The 14,715-nt window shown below is 54.7% G+C and overlaps 15 protein-coding genes across 20 annotated transcripts; 13 read left to right on the top strand and 2 right to left on the bottom strand.

The window, feature by feature from the left end:
* Positions 1-92: 92 nt before the first annotated feature.
* On the bottom strand, positions 93-431 carry RB195_007637 (uncharacterized protein; the record flags this gene model as incomplete). The annotated part of the gene is made up of 1 exon (XM_064181371.1): positions 93-431. The coding sequence occupies one exon, from the start codon at positions 429-431 to the stop codon at positions 93-95; it is 339 nt and encodes a 112-aa protein (XP_064038164.1).
* A 131-nt stretch (positions 432-562) lies between these two features.
* On the top strand, positions 563-940 carry RB195_007636 (uncharacterized protein; the record flags this gene model as incomplete). Its single annotated transcript, XM_064181370.1, has 1 exon — positions 563-940. The coding sequence occupies one exon, from the start codon at positions 563-565 to the stop codon at positions 938-940; it is 378 nt and encodes a 125-aa protein (XP_064038163.1).
* A 39-nt stretch (positions 941-979) lies between these two features.
* Positions 980-1,462, top strand: RB195_007635 (uncharacterized protein; the record flags this gene model as incomplete). Of its 2 annotated transcripts, none has more annotated exons than XM_064181368.1 (1): positions 980-1,462. In XM_064181368.1, one exon carries the CDS (start codon positions 980-982, stop codon positions 1,460-1,462), a length of 483 nt encoding a protein of 160 aa, XP_064038161.1. The 2 variants fall into 2 exon arrangements, with proteins under 2 accessions (XP_064038161.1, XP_064038162.1); XM_064181369.1 differs by having other exon boundaries at positions 989-1,462.
* An 873-nt stretch (positions 1,463-2,335) lies between these two features.
* On the top strand, positions 2,336-2,650 carry RB195_007634 (uncharacterized protein; the record flags this gene model as incomplete). 2 transcript variants are annotated; one of them, XM_064181366.1, is made up of 1 exon in its annotated part: positions 2,336-2,650. In XM_064181366.1, one exon carries the CDS (start codon positions 2,336-2,338, stop codon positions 2,648-2,650), a length of 315 nt encoding a protein of 104 aa, XP_064038159.1. The 2 variants fall into 2 exon arrangements, with proteins under 2 accessions (XP_064038159.1, XP_064038160.1); XM_064181367.1 differs by having other exon boundaries at positions 2,345-2,650.
* Positions 2,651-2,761: 111 nt separating this feature from the next.
* On the top strand, positions 2,762-3,319 carry RB195_007633 (uncharacterized protein; the record flags this gene model as incomplete). Of its 2 annotated transcripts, none has more annotated exons than XM_064181364.1 (1): positions 2,762-3,319. In XM_064181364.1, the coding sequence occupies one exon, from the start codon at positions 2,762-2,764 to the stop codon at positions 3,317-3,319; it is 558 nt and encodes a 185-aa protein (XP_064038157.1). The 2 variants fall into 2 exon arrangements, with proteins under 2 accessions (XP_064038157.1, XP_064038158.1); XM_064181365.1 differs by having other exon boundaries at positions 2,771-3,319.
* A 537-nt stretch (positions 3,320-3,856) lies between these two features.
* Positions 3,857-4,243, top strand: RB195_007632 (uncharacterized protein; the record flags this gene model as incomplete). Of its 2 annotated transcripts, none has more annotated exons than XM_064181362.1 (1): positions 3,857-4,243. In XM_064181362.1, the coding sequence occupies one exon, from the start codon at positions 3,857-3,859 to the stop codon at positions 4,241-4,243; it is 387 nt and encodes a 128-aa protein (XP_064038155.1). The 2 variants fall into 2 exon arrangements, with proteins under 2 accessions (XP_064038155.1, XP_064038156.1); XM_064181363.1 differs by having other exon boundaries at positions 3,866-4,243.
* Positions 4,244-4,315: 72 nt separating this feature from the next.
* On the top strand, positions 4,316-4,906 carry RB195_007631 (uncharacterized protein; the record flags this gene model as incomplete). Its single annotated transcript, XM_064181361.1, has 1 exon — positions 4,316-4,906. One exon carries the CDS (start codon positions 4,316-4,318, stop codon positions 4,904-4,906), a length of 591 nt encoding a protein of 196 aa, XP_064038154.1.
* A 1,223-nt stretch (positions 4,907-6,129) lies between these two features.
* On the top strand, positions 6,130-6,513 carry RB195_007630 (uncharacterized protein; the record flags this gene model as incomplete). Its single annotated transcript, XM_064181358.1, has 1 exon — positions 6,130-6,513. One exon carries the CDS (start codon positions 6,130-6,132, stop codon positions 6,511-6,513), a length of 384 nt encoding a protein of 127 aa, XP_064038153.1.
* A 1,550-nt stretch (positions 6,514-8,063) lies between these two features.
* RB195_007629 (uncharacterized protein) lies at positions 8,064-8,378 on the top strand (the record flags this gene model as incomplete). Of its 2 annotated transcripts, none has more annotated exons than XM_064181356.1 (1): positions 8,064-8,378. In XM_064181356.1, one exon carries the CDS (start codon positions 8,064-8,066, stop codon positions 8,376-8,378), a length of 315 nt encoding a protein of 104 aa, XP_064038151.1. The 2 variants fall into 2 exon arrangements, with proteins under 2 accessions (XP_064038151.1, XP_064038152.1); XM_064181357.1 differs by having other exon boundaries at positions 8,073-8,378.
* Positions 8,379-9,057: 679 nt separating this feature from the next.
* RB195_007628 (uncharacterized protein) lies at positions 9,058-9,372 on the top strand (the record flags this gene model as incomplete). The annotated part of the gene is made up of 1 exon (XM_064181355.1): positions 9,058-9,372. One exon carries the CDS (start codon positions 9,058-9,060, stop codon positions 9,370-9,372), a length of 315 nt encoding a protein of 104 aa, XP_064038150.1.
* Positions 9,373-9,929: 557 nt separating this feature from the next.
* On the top strand, positions 9,930-10,739 carry RB195_007627 (uncharacterized protein; the record flags this gene model as incomplete). Its single annotated transcript, XM_064181354.1, has 1 exon — positions 9,930-10,739. One exon carries the CDS (start codon positions 9,930-9,932, stop codon positions 10,737-10,739), a length of 810 nt encoding a protein of 269 aa, XP_064038149.1.
* On the top strand, positions 10,576-10,953 carry RB195_007626 (uncharacterized protein; the record flags this gene model as incomplete). The annotated part of the gene is made up of 1 exon (XM_064181353.1): positions 10,576-10,953. One exon carries the CDS (start codon positions 10,576-10,578, stop codon positions 10,951-10,953), a length of 378 nt encoding a protein of 125 aa, XP_064038148.1.
* Positions 10,851-11,171, top strand: RB195_007625 (uncharacterized protein; the record flags this gene model as incomplete). Its single annotated transcript, XM_064181352.1, has 1 exon — positions 10,851-11,171. The coding sequence occupies one exon, from the start codon at positions 10,851-10,853 to the stop codon at positions 11,169-11,171; it is 321 nt and encodes a 106-aa protein (XP_064038147.1).
* Positions 11,172-12,786: 1,615 nt separating this feature from the next.
* On the top strand, positions 12,787-13,164 carry RB195_007624 (uncharacterized protein; the record flags this gene model as incomplete). The annotated part of the gene is made up of 1 exon (XM_064181351.1): positions 12,787-13,164. The coding sequence occupies one exon, from the start codon at positions 12,787-12,789 to the stop codon at positions 13,162-13,164; it is 378 nt and encodes a 125-aa protein (XP_064038146.1).
* A 208-nt stretch (positions 13,165-13,372) lies between these two features.
* On the bottom strand, positions 13,373-13,894 carry RB195_007623 (uncharacterized protein; the record flags this gene model as incomplete). The annotated part of the gene is made up of 1 exon (XM_064181350.1): positions 13,373-13,894. The coding sequence occupies one exon, from the start codon at positions 13,892-13,894 to the stop codon at positions 13,373-13,375; it is 522 nt and encodes a 173-aa protein (XP_064038145.1).
* Between the last annotated feature and the right edge of the window lie 821 nt (positions 13,895-14,715).

Below are 14,715 nucleotides of genomic sequence, written 5' to 3'. Positions count from 1 at the left end.
GGCGAGGAGCGAAAAGTTCTCGACCACGGCAGGATTCGAACCTGCAATCTTCTGCTCCATAGGCAGACGCGTTATCCATTGCGCCACGCGGCCTACTGTGGATGGACATCATGGCACACCAGCGGAGATTGGCAGACGAAAAGGCGAGGAGCGAAAAGTTCTCGACCACGGCAGGATTCGAACCTGCAATCTTCTGCTCCGTAGGCAGACGCGTTATCCATTGCGCCACGCGGCCTACTGTGGATGGACATCATGGCACACCAGCGGAGATTGGCAGACGAAAAGGCGAGGAGCGAAAAGTTCTCGACCACGGCAGGATTCGAACCTGCAATCTTCTGCTCCGTAGGCAGACGCGTTATCCATTGCGCCACGCGGCCTACTGTGGATGGATATCGTGGCACTCCAACGGTGATTAGCAGACCAAAAGGCATGGAGCGAAAAGTTCTCGACCACGGCAGGATTCGAACCTGCAATCTTCTGCTCCGTAGGCAGACGCGTTATCCATTGCGCCACGCGGCCCAATGTAAGAACATTGAATATGCTTGCTTAACTAGTACATGTCATGGCACACCAGCGGAGATTGGCAGACCAAAAGGCGTGGAGCGAAAAGTTCTCGACCACGGCAGGATTCGAACCTGCAATCTTCTGCTCCGTAGGCAGACGCGTTATCCATTGCGCCACGCGGCCTACTGTGGATGGATATCGTGGCACTCCAACGGTGATTAGCAGACCAAAAGGCATGGAGCGAAAAGTTCTCGACCACGGCAGGATTCGAACCTGCAATCTTCTGCTCCGTAGGCAGACGCGTTATCCATTGCGCCACGCGGCCTACTGTGGATGGACATCATGGCACACCAGCGGAGATTGGCAGACGAAAAGGCGAGGAGCGAAAAGTTCTCGACCACGGCAGGATTCGAACCTGCAATCTTCTGCTCCGTAGGCAGACGCGTTATCCATTGCGCCACGCGGCCTACTGTGGATGGACATCATGGCACACCAGCGGAGATTGGCAGACGAAAAGGCGAGGAGCGAAAAGTTCTCGACCACGGCAGGATTCGAACCTGCAATCTTCTGCTCCGTAGGCAGACGCGTTATCCATTGCGCCACGCGGCCTACTGTGGATGGATATCGTGGCACTCCAACGGTGATTAGCAGACCAAAAGGCGTGGAGCGAAAAGTTCTCGACCACGGCAGGATTCGAACCTGCAATCTTCTGCTCCGTAGGCAGACGCGTTATCCATTGCGCCACGCGGCCCAATGTAAGAACATTGAATATGCTTGCTTAACTAGTACATGTCATGGCACACCAGCGGAGATTGGCAGACCAAAAGGCGTGGAGCGAAAAGTTCTCGACCACGGCAGGATTCGAACCTGCAATCTTCTGCTCCGTAGGCAGACGCGTTATCCATTGCGCCACGCGGCCTACTGTGGATGGATATCGTGGCACTCCAACGGTGATTAGCAGACCAAAAGGCGTGGAGCGAAAAGTTCTCGACCACGGCAGGATTCGAACCTGCAATCTTCTGCTCCGTAGGCAGACGCGTTATCCATTGCGCCACGCGGCCCAATGTAAGAACATTGAATATGCTTGCTTAACTAGTACATGTCATGGCACACCAGCGGAGATTGGCAGACCAAAAGGCGTGGAGCGAAAAGTTCTCGACCACGGCAGGATTCGAACCTGCAATCTTCTGCTCCGTAGGCAGACGCGATATCCATTGCGCCACGCGGCCTACTGTGGATGGATATCGTGGCACTCCAACGGTGATTAGCAGACCAAAAGGCGTGGAGCGAAAAGTTCTCGACCACGGCAGGATTCGAACCTGCAATCTTCTGCTCCGTAGGCAGACGCGTTATCCATTGCGCCACGCGGCCTACTGTGGATGGATATCGTGGCACTCCAACGGTGATTAGCAGACCAAAAGGCGTGGAGCGAAAAGTTCTCGACCACGGCAGGATTCGAACCTGCAATCTTCTGCTCCGTAGGCAGACGCGTTATCCATTGCGCCACGCGGCCCAATGTAAGAACATTGAATATGCTTGCTTAACTAGTACATGTCATGGCACACCAGCGGTGATTGGCAGACGAAAAGGCGAGGAGCGAAAAGTTCTCGACCACGGCAGGATTCGAACCTGCAATCTTCTGCTCCATAGGCAGACGCGTTATCCATTGCGCCACGCGGCCTACTGTGGATGGACATCATGGCACACCAGCGGAGATTGGCAGACGAAAAGGCGAGGAGCGAAAAGTTCTCGACCACGGCAGGATTCGAACCTGCAATCTTCTGCTCCGTAGGCAGACGCGTTATCCATTGCGCCACGCGGCCTACTGTGGATGGACATCATGGCACACCAGCGGAGATTGGCAGACGAAAAGGCGAGGAGCGAAAAGTTCTCGACCACGGCAGGATTCGAACCTGCAATCTTCTGCTCCGTAGGCAGACGCGTTATCCATTGCGCCACGCGGCCTGCTGTGGATGGATATCGTGGCACTCCAACGGTGATTAGCAGACGAAAAGGCGAGGAGCGAAAAGTTCTCGACCACGGCAGGATTCGAACCTGCAATCTTCTGCTCCGTAGGCAGACGCGTTATCCATTGCGCCACGCGGCCTACTGTGGATGGATATCGTGGCACTCCAACGGTGATTAGCAGACCAAAAGGCGTGGAGCGAAAAGTTCTCGACCACGGCAGGATTCGAACCTGCAATCTTCTGCTCCGTAGGCAGACGCGTTATCCATTGCGCCACGCGGCCTACTGTGGATGGACATCATGGCACACCAGCGGAGATTGGCAGACGAAAAGGCGAGGAGCGAAAAGTTCTCGACCACGGCAGGATTCGAACCTGCAATCTTCTGCTCCGTAGGCAGACGCGTTATCCATTGCGCCACGCGGCCTACTGTGGATGGACATCATGGCACACCAGCGGAGATTGGCAGACGAAAAGGCGAGGAGCAAGTTCTCGACCACGGGGATTCGACTGATCTGCTCCGTAGGCGACGTTTTTGGTGTGGATGGATATGGGCACCCAGATTGGCAGACGAAAAGGCGAGGAGCGAAAAGTTCTCGACCACGGCAGGATTCGAACCTGCAATCTTCTGCTCCGTAGGCAGACGCGTTATCCATTGCGCCACGCGGCCTACTGTGGATGGATATCGTGGCACTCCAACGGTGATTAGCAGACGAAAAGGCGAGGAGCGAAAAGTTCTCGACCACGGCAGGATTCGAACCTGCAATCTTCTGCTCCGTAGGCAGACGCGTTATCCATTGCGCCACGCGGCCTACTGTGGATGGATATCGTGGCACTCCAACGGTGATTAGCAGACCAAAAGGCGTGGAGCGAAAAGTTCTCGACCACGGCAGGATTCGAACCTGCAATCTTCTGCTCCGTAGGCAGACGCGTTATCCATTGCGCCACGCGGCCTACTGTGGATGGATATCGTGGCACTCCAACGGTGATTAGCAGACCAAAAGGCGTGGAGCGAAAAGTTCTCGACCACGGCAGGATTCGAACCTGCAATCTTCTGCTCCGTAGGCAGACGCGTTATCCATTGCGCCACGCGGCCTACTGTGGATGGATATCGTGGCACTCCAACGGTGATTAGCAGACCAAAAGGCGTGGAGCGAAAAGTTCTCGACCACGGCAGGATTCGAACCTGCAATCTTCTGCTCCGTAGGCAGACGCGTTATCCATTGCGCCACGCGGCCTACTGTGGATGGATATCGTGGCACTCCAACGGTGATTAGCAGACCAAAAGGCGTGGAGCGAAAAGTTCTCGACCACGGCAGGATTCGAACCTGCAATCTTCTGCTCCGTAGGCAGACGCGTTATCCATTGCGCCACGCGGCCTACTGTGGATGGACATCATGGCACACCAGCGGAGATTGGCAGACGAAAAGGCGAGGAGCGAAAAGTTCTCGACCACGGCAGGATTCGAACCTGCAATCTTCTGCTCCGTAGGCAGACGCGTTATCCATTGCGCCACGCGGCCTACTGTGGATGGATATCATGGCACACCAGCGGTGATTGGCAGACGAAAAGGCGTGGAGCGAAAAGTTCTCGACCACGGCAGGATTCGAACCTGCAATCTTCTGCTCCGTAGGCAGACGCGTTATCCATTGCGCCACGCGGCCTACTGTGGATGGATATCGTGGCACACCAACGGTGATTGGCAGACGAAAAGGCGAGGAGCGAAAAGTTCTCGACCACGGCAGGATTCGAACCTGCAATCTTCTGCTCCGTAGGCAGACGCGTTATCCATTGCGCCACGCGGCCCAATGTAAGACATGAATATGCTTGCTTAACTAGTACATGTCATGGCACACCAGCGGAGATTGGCAGACGAAAAGGCGAGGAGCGAAAAGTTCTCGACCACGGCAGGATTCGAACCTGCAATCTTCTGCTCCGTAGGCAGACGCGTTATCCATTGCGCCACGCGGCCTACTGTGGATGGATATCATGGCACACCAACGGTGATTAGCAGACGAAAAGGCGAGGAGCGAAAAGTTCTCGACCACGGCAGGATTCGAACCTGCAATCTTCTGCTCCGTAGGCAGACGCGTTATCCATTGCGCCACGCGGCCTACTGTGGATGGATATCATGGCAAACACCAGCGGTGATTGGCAGACCAAAAGGCGTGGAGCGAAAAGTTCTCGACCACGGCAGGATTCGAACCTGCAATCTTCTGCTCCGTAGGCAGACGCGTTATCCATTGCGCCACGCGGCCTACTGTGGATGGATATCGTGGCACACCAACGGTGATTGGCAGGCAAAAGGCGAGGAGCGAAAAGTTCTCGACCACGGCAGGATTCGAACCTGCAATCTTCTGCTCCGTAGGCAGACGCGTTATCCATTGCGCCACGCGGCCTACTGTGGATGGATATCGTGGCACTCCAACGGTGATTAGCAGACCAAAAGGCGTGGAGCGAAAAGTTCTCGACCACGGCAGGATTCGAACCTGCAATCTTCTGCTCCGTAGGCAGACGCGTTATCCATTGCGCCACGCGGCCTACTGTGGATGGATATCGTGGCACTCCAACGGTGATTAGCAGACGAAAAGGCGTGGAGCGAAAAGTTCTCGACCACGGCAGGATTCGAACCTGCAATCTTCTGCTCCGTAGGCAGACGCGTTATCCATTGCGCCACGCGGCCTACTGTAAGGACATTGGATATTTTCGTGGCACTCCAACGGTGATTAGCAGACCAAAAGGCGTGGAGCGAAAAGTTCTCGACCACGGCAGGATTCGAACCTGCAATCTTCTGCTCCGTAGGCAGACGCGTTATCCATTGCGCCACGCGGCCTACTGTAAGGAATTGGATATGCTTTTATCGTGGCACACCAGCGGTGATTAGCAGACCAAAAGGCGAGGAGCGAAAAGTTCTCGACCACGGCAGGATTCGAACCTGCAATCTTCTGCTCCGTAGGCAGACGCGTTATCCATTGCGCCACGCGGCCCTAAAACATTGAATATGGATGTTAGTACATATCGTGGCACTCCAACGGTGATTAGCAGACCAAAAGGCGTGGAGCGAAAAGTTCTCGACCACGGCAGGATTCGAACCTGCAATCTTCTGCTCCGTAGGCAGACGCGTTATCCATTGCGCCACGCGGCCTACTGTGGATGGATATCGTGGCACTCCAACGGTGATTAGCAGACCAAAAGGCGTGGAGCGAAAAGTTCTCGACCACGGCAGGATTCGAACCTGCAATCTTCTGCTCCGTAGGCAGACGCGTTATCCATTGCGCCACGCGGCCCAATGTAAGAACATTGAATATGCTTGCTTAACTAGTACATGTCATGGCACACCAGCGGAGATTGGCAGACCAAAAGGCGTGGAGCGAAAAGTTCTCGACCACGGCAGGATTCGAACCTGCAATCTTCTGCTCCGTAGGCAGACGCGTTATCCATTGCGCCACGCGGCCCAATGTAAGAACATTGGATATGCTTGCTTAACTAGTACATGTCATGGCACACCAGCGGTGATTGGCAGACGAAAAGGCGAGGAGCGAAAAGTTCTCGACCACGGCAGGATTCGAACCTGCAATCTTCTGCTCCGTAGGCAGACGCGTTATCCATTGCGCCACGCGGCCCAATGTAAGAACATTGAATATGCTTGCTTAACTAGTACATGTCATGGCACACCAGCGGAGATTGGCAGACCAAAAAGGCGTGGAGCGAAAAGTTCTCGACCACGGCAGGATTCGAACCTGCAATCTTCTGCTCCGTAGGCAGACGCGTTATCCATTGCGCCACGCGGCCTGCTGTGGATGGATATCGTGGCACTCCAACGGTGATTAGCAGACGAAAAGGCGAGGAGCGAAAAGTTCTCGACCACGGCAGGATTCGAACCTGCAATCTTCTGCTCCGTAGGCAGACGCGTTATCCATTGCGCCACGCGGCCTACTGTGGATGGACATCATGGCACACCAGCGGAGATTGGCAGACGAAAAGGCGAGGAGCGAAAAGTTCTCGACCACGGCAGGATTCGAACCTGCAATCTTCTGCTCCGTAGGCAGACGCGTTATCCATTGCGCCACGCGGCCTACTGTGGATGGATATCGTGGCACTCCAACGGTGATTAGCAGACCAAAAGGCGTGGAGCGAAAAGTTCTCGACCACGGCAGGATTCGAACCTGCAATCTTCTGCTCCGTAGGCAGACGCGTTATCCATTGCGCCACGCGGCCTACTGTGGATGGATATCGTGGCACTCCAACGGTGATTAGCAGACCAAAAGGCGTGGAGCGAAAAGTTCTCGACCACGGCAGGATTCGAACCTGCAATCTTCTGCTCCGTAGGCAGACGCGTTATCCATTGCGCCACGCGGCCTACTGTGGATGGATATCGTGGCACTCCAACGGTGATTAGCAGACCAAAAGGCGGGGAGCGAAAAGTTCCCAACCACGCCAGAATTCAAACCCAAAATTTTTGCCTCGTAAGAAAAAAGGTTATCATTGGAAAAAATTGAATATGCTTGCTTAACTAGTACATGATGGCACACCAGCGGTGATTGGCAGACGAAAAAGGCGTGGAGCGAAAAGTTCTCGACCACGGCAGGATTCGAACCTGCAATCTTCTGCTCCGTAGGCAGACGCGTTATCCATTGCGCCACGCGGCCCAATGTAAGAACATTGAATATGCTTGCTTAACTAGTACATGTCATGGCACACCAGCGGAGATTGGCAGACCAAAAGGCGTGGAGCGAAAAGTTCTCGACCACGGCAGGATTCGAACCTGCAATCTTCTGCTCCGTAGGCAGACTCGTTATCCATTGCGCCACGCGGCCTGCTGTGGATGGATATCGTGGCACTCCAACGGTGATTAGCAGACGAAAAGGCGAGGAGCGAAAAGTTCTCGACCACGGCAGGATTCGAACCTGCAATCTTCTGCTCCGTAGGCAGACGCGTTATCCATTGCGCCACGCGGCCCAAAGTAAGAAAATTGAAAATTGTTTCTTTAACTAGTACATGTCATGGCACACCAGCGGAGATTGGCAGACGAAAAGGCGTGGAGCGAAAAGTTCTCGACCACGGCAGGATTCGAACCTGCAATCTTCTGCTCCGTAGGCAGACGCGTTATCCATTGCGCCACGCGGCCCAATGTAAGAACATTGAATATGCTTGCTTAACTAGTACATGTCATGGCACACCAGCGGTGATTGGCAGACGAAAAGGCGTGGAGCGAAAAGTTCTCGACCACGGCAGGATTCGAACCTGCAATCTTCTGCTCCGTAGGCAGACGCGTTATCCATTGCGCCACGCGGCCCAATGTGAACTGTGCATGGATATCGTGGCACACCAACGGTGATTGGCAGACCAAAAGGCGTGGAGCGAAAAGTTCTCGACCACGGCAGGATTCGAACCTGCAATCTTCTGCTCCGTAGGCAGACGCGTTATCCATTGCGCCACGCGGCCTACTGTGGATGGATATCGTGGCACACCAACGGTGATTAGCAGACGAAAAGGCGAGGAGCGAAAAGTTCTCGACCACGGCAGGATTCGAACCTGCAATCTTCTGCTCCGTAGGCAGACGCGTTATCCATTGCGCCACGCGGCCTACTGTGGATGGACATCATGGCACACCAGCGGAGATTGGCAGACGAAAAGGCGAGGAGCGAAAAGTTCTCGACCACGGCAGGATTCGAACCTGCAATCTTCTGCTCCGTAGGCAGACGCGTTATCCATTGCGCCACGCGGCCTACTGTGGATGGATATCGTGGCACACCAGCGGAGATTAGCAGACGAAAAGGCGAGGAGCGAAAAGTTCTCGACCACGGCAGGATTCGAACCTGCAATCTTCTGCTCCGTAGGCAGACGCGTTATCCATTGCGCCACGCGGCCTACTGTGGATGGATATCGTGGCACTCCAACGGTGATTAGCAGACCAAAAGGCGTGGAGCGAAAAGTTCTCGACCACGGCAGGATTCGAACCTGCAATCTTCTGCTCCGTAGGCAGACGCGTTATCCATTGCGCCACGCGGCCTACTGTGGATGGATATCGTGGCACTCCAACGGTGATTAGCAGACCAAAAGGCGTGGAGCGAAAAGTTCTCGACCACGGCAGGATTCGAACCTGCAATCTTCTGCTCCGTAGGCAGACGCGTTATCCATTGCGCCACGCGGCCTACTGTGGATGGATTTCGTGGCACTCCAACGGTGATTAGCAGACCAAAAGGCGTGGAGCGAAAAGTTCTCGACCACGGCAGGATTCGAACCTGCAATCTTCTGCTCCGTAGGCAGACGCGTTATCCATTGCGCCACGCGGCCTACTGTGGATGGATATCGTGGCACTCCAACGGTGATTAGCAGACCAAAAGGCGTGGAGCGAAAAGTTCTCGACCACGGCAGGATTCGAACCTGCAATCTTCTGCTCCGTAGGCAGACGCGTTATCCATTGCGCCACGCGGCCTACTGTGGATGGATATCGTGGCACTCCAACGGTGATTAGCAGACCAAAAGGCGTGGAGCGAAAAGTTCTCGACCACGGCAGGATTCGAACCTGCAATCTTCTGCTCCGTAGGCAGACGCGTTATCCATTGCGCCACGCGGCCTACTGTGGATGGATATCATGGCACACCAGCGGAGATTGGCAGACGAAAAGGCGAGGAGCGAAAAGTTCTCGACCACGGCAGGATTCGAACCTGCAATCTTCTGCTCCGTAGGCAGACGCGTTATCCATTGCGCCACGCGGCCTACTGTGGATGGATATCGTGGCACTCCAACGGTGATTAGCAGACCAAAAGGCGAGGAGCGAAAAGTTCTCGACCACGGCAGGATTCGAACCTGCAATCTTCTGCTCCGTAGGCAGACGCGTTATCCATTGCGCCACGCGGCCTACTGTGGATGGATATCGTGGCACTCCAACGGTGATTAGCAGACCAAAAGGCGTGGAGCGAAAAGTTCTCGACCACGGCAGGATTCGAACCTGCAATCTTCTGCTCCGTAGGCAGACGCGTTATCCATTGCGCCACGCGGCCTACTGTGGATGGATATCCGTGGCACTCCAACGGTGATTAGCAGACGAAAAGGCGTGGAGCGAAAAGTTCTCGACCACGGCAGGATTCGAACCTGCAATCTTCTGCTCCGTAGGCAGACGCGTTATCCATTGCGCCACGCGGCCTACTGTGGATGGATATCGTGGCACTCCAACGGTGATTAGCAGACCAAAAGGCGTGGAGCGAAAAGTTCTCGACCACGGCAGGATTCGAACCTGCAATCTTCTGCTCCGTAGGCAGACGCGTTATCCATTGCGCCACGGCTACTGTGGATGGATATCGTGGCACTCCAACGGTGATTAGCAGACCAAAAGGCGGGAGCGAAAAGTTCTCGACCACGGCAGGATTCGAACCTAATCTTATGCTCCGTAGGCAGACGCGTTATCCATTGGCCACGCCCCAAAGAACATTGATGCTTGCTTAGCTAGTACATGTCATGGCACACCAGCGGAGATTGGCAGACCAAAAGGCGTGGAGCGAAAAGTTCTCGACCACGGCAGGATTCGAACCTGCAATCTTCTGCTCCGTAGGCAGACTCGTTATCCATTGCGCCACGCGGCCTGCTGTGGATGGATATCGTGGCACTCCAACGGTGATTAGCAGACGAAAAGGCGAGGAGCGAAAAGTTCTCGACCACGGCAGGATTCGAACCTGCAATCTTCTGCTCCGTAGGCAGACGCGTTATCCATTGCGCCACGCGGCCCAATGTAAGAACATTGAATATGCTTGCTTAACTAGTACATGTCATGGCACACCAGCGGAGATTGGCAGACCAAAAGGCGTGGAGCGAAAAGTTCTCGACCACGGCAGGATTCGAACCTGCAATCTTCTGCTCCGTAGGCAGACGCGTTATCCATTGCGCCACGCGGCCCAATGTAAGAACATTGAATATGCTTGCTTAACTAGTACATGTCATGGCACACCAGCGGTGATTGGCAGACGAAAAGGCGAGGAGCGAAAAGTTCTCGACCACGGCAGGATTCGAACCTGCAATCTTCTGCTCCGTAGGCAGACGCGTTATCCATTGCGCCACGCGGCCCAATGTAAGAACATTGAATATGCTTGCTTAACTAGTACATGTCATGGCACACCAGCGGAGATTGGCAGACCAAAAGGCGTGGAGCGAAAAGTTCTCGACCACGGCAGGATTCGAACCTGCAATCTTCTGCTCCGTAGGCAGACGCGTTATCCATTGCGCCACGCGGCCTACTGTGGATGGATATCGTGGCACTCCAACGGTGATTAGCAGACCAAAAGGCGTGGAGCGAAAAGTTCTCGACCACGGCAGGATTCGAACCTGCAATCTTCTGCTCCGTAGGCAGACGCGTTATCCATTGCGCCACGCGGCCTACTGTGGATGGACATCATGGCACACCAGCGGAGATTGGCAGACGAAAAGGCGAGGAGCGAAAAGTTCTCGACCACGGCAGGATTCGAACCTGCAATCTTCTGCTCCGTAGGCAGACGCGTTATCCATTGCGCCACGCGGCCTACTGTGGATACTTGGACATGTCATGGCACACCAGCGGAGATTGGCAGACGAAAAGGCGAGGAGCGAAAAGTTCTCGACCACGGCAGGATTCGAACCTGCAATCTTCTGCTCCGTAGGCAGACGCGTTATCCATTGCGCCACGCGGCCTACTGTGGATGGATATCGTGGCACACCAACGGTGATTAGCAGACGAAAAGGCGAGGAGCGAAAAGTTCTCGACCACGGCAGGATTCGAACCTGCAATCTTCTGCTCCGTAGGCAGACGCGTTATCCATTGCGCCACGCGGCCTACTGTGGATGGATATCGTGGCACACCAGCGGTGATTAGCAGACCAAAAGGCGTGGAGCGAAAAGTTCTCGACCACGGCAGGATTCGAACCTGCAATCTTCTGCTCCGTAGGCAGACGCGTTATCCATTGCGCCACGCGGCCTACTGTGGATGGATATCGTGGCACTCCAACGGTGATTAGCAGACGAAAAGGCGTGGAGCGAAAAGTTCTCGACCACGGCAGGATTCGAACCTGCAATCTTCTGCTCCGTAGGCAGACGCGTTATCCATTGCGCCACGCGGCCTACTGTGGATGGACTATCGTGGCACACCAACGGTGATTAGCAGACGAAAAGGCGTGGAGCGAAAAGTTCTCGACCACGGCAGGATTCGAACCTGCAATCTTCTGCTCCGTAGGCAGACGCGTTATCCATTGCGCCACGCGGCCTACTGTGGATGGATATCGTGGCACTCCAACGGTGATTAGCAGACCAAAAGGCGTGGAGCGAAAAGTTCTCGACCACGGCAGGATTCGAACCTGCAATCTTCTGCTCCGTAGGCAGACGCGTTATCCATTGCGCCACGCGGCCTACTGTGGATGGATATCGTGGCACTCCAACGGTGATTAGCAGACCAAAAGGCGTGGAGCGAAAAGTTCTCGACCACGGCAGGATTCGAACCTGCAATCTTCTGCTCCGTAGGCAGACGCGTTATCCATTGCGCCACGCGGCCTACAATGTAAGGACATTGGATATTTTTATATAATGTCATGGCACACCAGCGGTGATTGGCAGACGAAAAGGCGAGGAGCGAAAAGTTCTCGACCACGGCAGGATTCGAACCTGCAATCTTCTGCTCCGTAGGCAGACGCGTTATCCATTGCGCCACGCGGCTACTGTGGATGGATATCGTGGCACTCCAACGGTGATTAGCAGACCAAAAGGCGTGGAGCGAAAAGTTCTCGACCACGGCAGGATTCGAACCTGCAATCTTCTGCTCCGTAGGCAGACGCGTTATCCATTGCGCCACGCGGCCATTGACTGTGGATGTTCTAGCATATCGTGGCACACCAGCGGAGATTGGCAGACGAAAAGGCGAGGAGCGAAAAGTTCTCGACCACGGCAGGATTCGAACCTGCAATCTTCTGCTCCGTAGGCAGACGCGTTATCCATTGCGCCACGCGGCCTGCCGGATATCGTGGCACTCCAACGGTGATTAGCAGACCAAAAGGCGTGGAGCGAAAAGTTCTCGACCACGGCAGGATTCGAACCTGCAATCTTCTGCTCCGTAGGCAGACGCGTTATCCATTGCGCCACGCGGCCCAATGTAAGAACATTGAATATGCTTGCTTAACTAGTACATGTCATGGCACACCAGCGGTGATTGGCAGACCAAAAGGCGTGGAGCGAAAAGTTCTCGACCACGGCAGGATTCGAACCTGCAATCTTCTGCTCCGTAGGCAGACGCGTTATCCATTGCGCCACGCGGCCCAATGTAAGAACATTGAATATGCTTGCTTAACTAGTACATGTCATGGCACACCAGCGGAGATTGGCAGACCAAAAGGCGTGGAGCGAAAAGTTCTCGACCACGGCAGGATTCGAACCTGCAATCTTCTGCTCCGTAGGCAGACGCGTTATCCATTGCGCCACGCGGCCTACTGTGGATGGATATCGTGGCACTCCAACGGTGATTAGCAGACCAAAAGGCGAGGAGCGAAAAGTTCTCGACCACGGCAGGATTCGAACCTGCAATCTTCTGCTCCGTAGGCAGACGCGTTATCCATTGCGCCACGCGGCCTACTGTGGATGGACATCATGGCACACCAGCGGAGATTGGCAGACGAAAAGGCGAGGAGCGAAAAGTTCTCGACCACGGCAGGATTCGAACCTGCAATCTTCTGCTCCGTAGGCAGACGCGTTATCCATTGCGCCACGCGGCCTACTGTGGATGGACATCATGGCACACCAGCGGAGATTGGCAGACGAAAAGGCGAGGAGCGAAAAGTTCTCGACCACGGCAGGATTCGAACCTGCAATCTTCTGCTCCGTAGGCAGACGCGTTATCCATTGCGCCACGCGGCCTGCTGTGGATGGATATCGTGGCACTCCAACGGTGATTAGCAGACGAAAAGGCGAGGAGCGAAAAGTTCTCGACCACGGCAGGATTCGAACCTGCAATCTTCTGCTCCGTAGGCAGACGCGTTATCCATTGCGCCACGCGGCCTACTGTGGATGGATATCGTGGCACTCCAACGGTGATTAGCAGACCAAAAGGCGTGGAGCGAAAAGTTCTCGACCACGGCAGGATTCGAACCTGCAATCTTCTGCTCCGTAGGCAGACGCGTTATCCATTGCGCCACGCGGCCTACTGTGGATGGATATCGTGGCACTCCAACGGTGATTAGCAGACCAAAAGGCGTGGAGCGAAAGTTCTCGACCACGGCAGGATTCGAACCTGCAATCTTCTGCTCCGTAGGCAGACGCGTTATCCATTGCGCCACGCGGCCTACTGTGGAATTTTGGATTTCGTGGCACACCAGCGGTGATTGGCAGACCAAAAGGCGTGGAGCGAAAAGTTCTCGACCACGGCAGGATTCGAACCTGCAATCTTCTGCTCCGTAGGCAGACTCGTTATCCATTGCGCCACGCGGCCTACTGTGGATGGATATCGTGGCACTCCAACGGTGATTAGCAGACCAAAAGGCGTGGAGCGAAAAGTTCTCGACCACGGCAGGATTCGAACCTGCAATCTTCTGCTCCGTAGGCAGACGCGTTATCCATTGCGCCACGCGGCCTACTGTGGATGGATATCGTGGCACTCCAACGGTGATTAGCAGACCAAAAGGCGTGGAGCGAAAAGTTCTCGACCACGGCAGGATTCGAACCTGCAATCTTCTGCTCCGTAGGCAGACGCGTTATCCATTGCGCCACGCGGCCTAATGTGAGGATGGATATGCTTTTACTTATAAAGTCATGGCACTCCAACGGTGATTAGCAGACGAAAAGGCGAGGAGCGAAAAGTTCTCGACCACGGCAGGATTCGAACCTGCAATCTTCTGCTCCGTAGGCAGACGCGTTATCCATTGCGCCACGCGGCCCAATGTAAGAACATTGAATATGCTTGCTTAACTAGTACATGTCATGGCACACCAGCGGAGATTGGCAGACCAAAAGGCGTGGAGCGAAAAGTTCTCGACCACGGCAGGATTCGAACCTGCAATCTTCTGCTCCGTAGGCAGACGCGTTATCCATTGCGCCACGCGGCCCAATGTAAGAACATTGAATATGCTTGCTTAACTAGTACATGTCATGGCACACCAGCGGTGATTGGCAGACGAAAAAGGCGAGGAGCGAAAAGTTCTCGACCACGGCAGGATTCGAACCTGCAATCTTCTGCTCCGTAGGCAGACGCGTTATCCATTGCGCCACGCGGCCCAATGTAAGAACATTGAATATGCTT

Source organism: Necator americanus, chromosome I (assembly GCF_031761385.1).
Source record: "Necator americanus strain Aroian chromosome I, whole genome shotgun sequence".
NCBI classification, from domain to species: Eukaryota; Metazoa; Nematoda; class Chromadorea; order Rhabditida; family Ancylostomatidae; genus Necator; species Necator americanus.
This window is presented reverse-complemented; position numbering and strand designations above follow the sequence as displayed.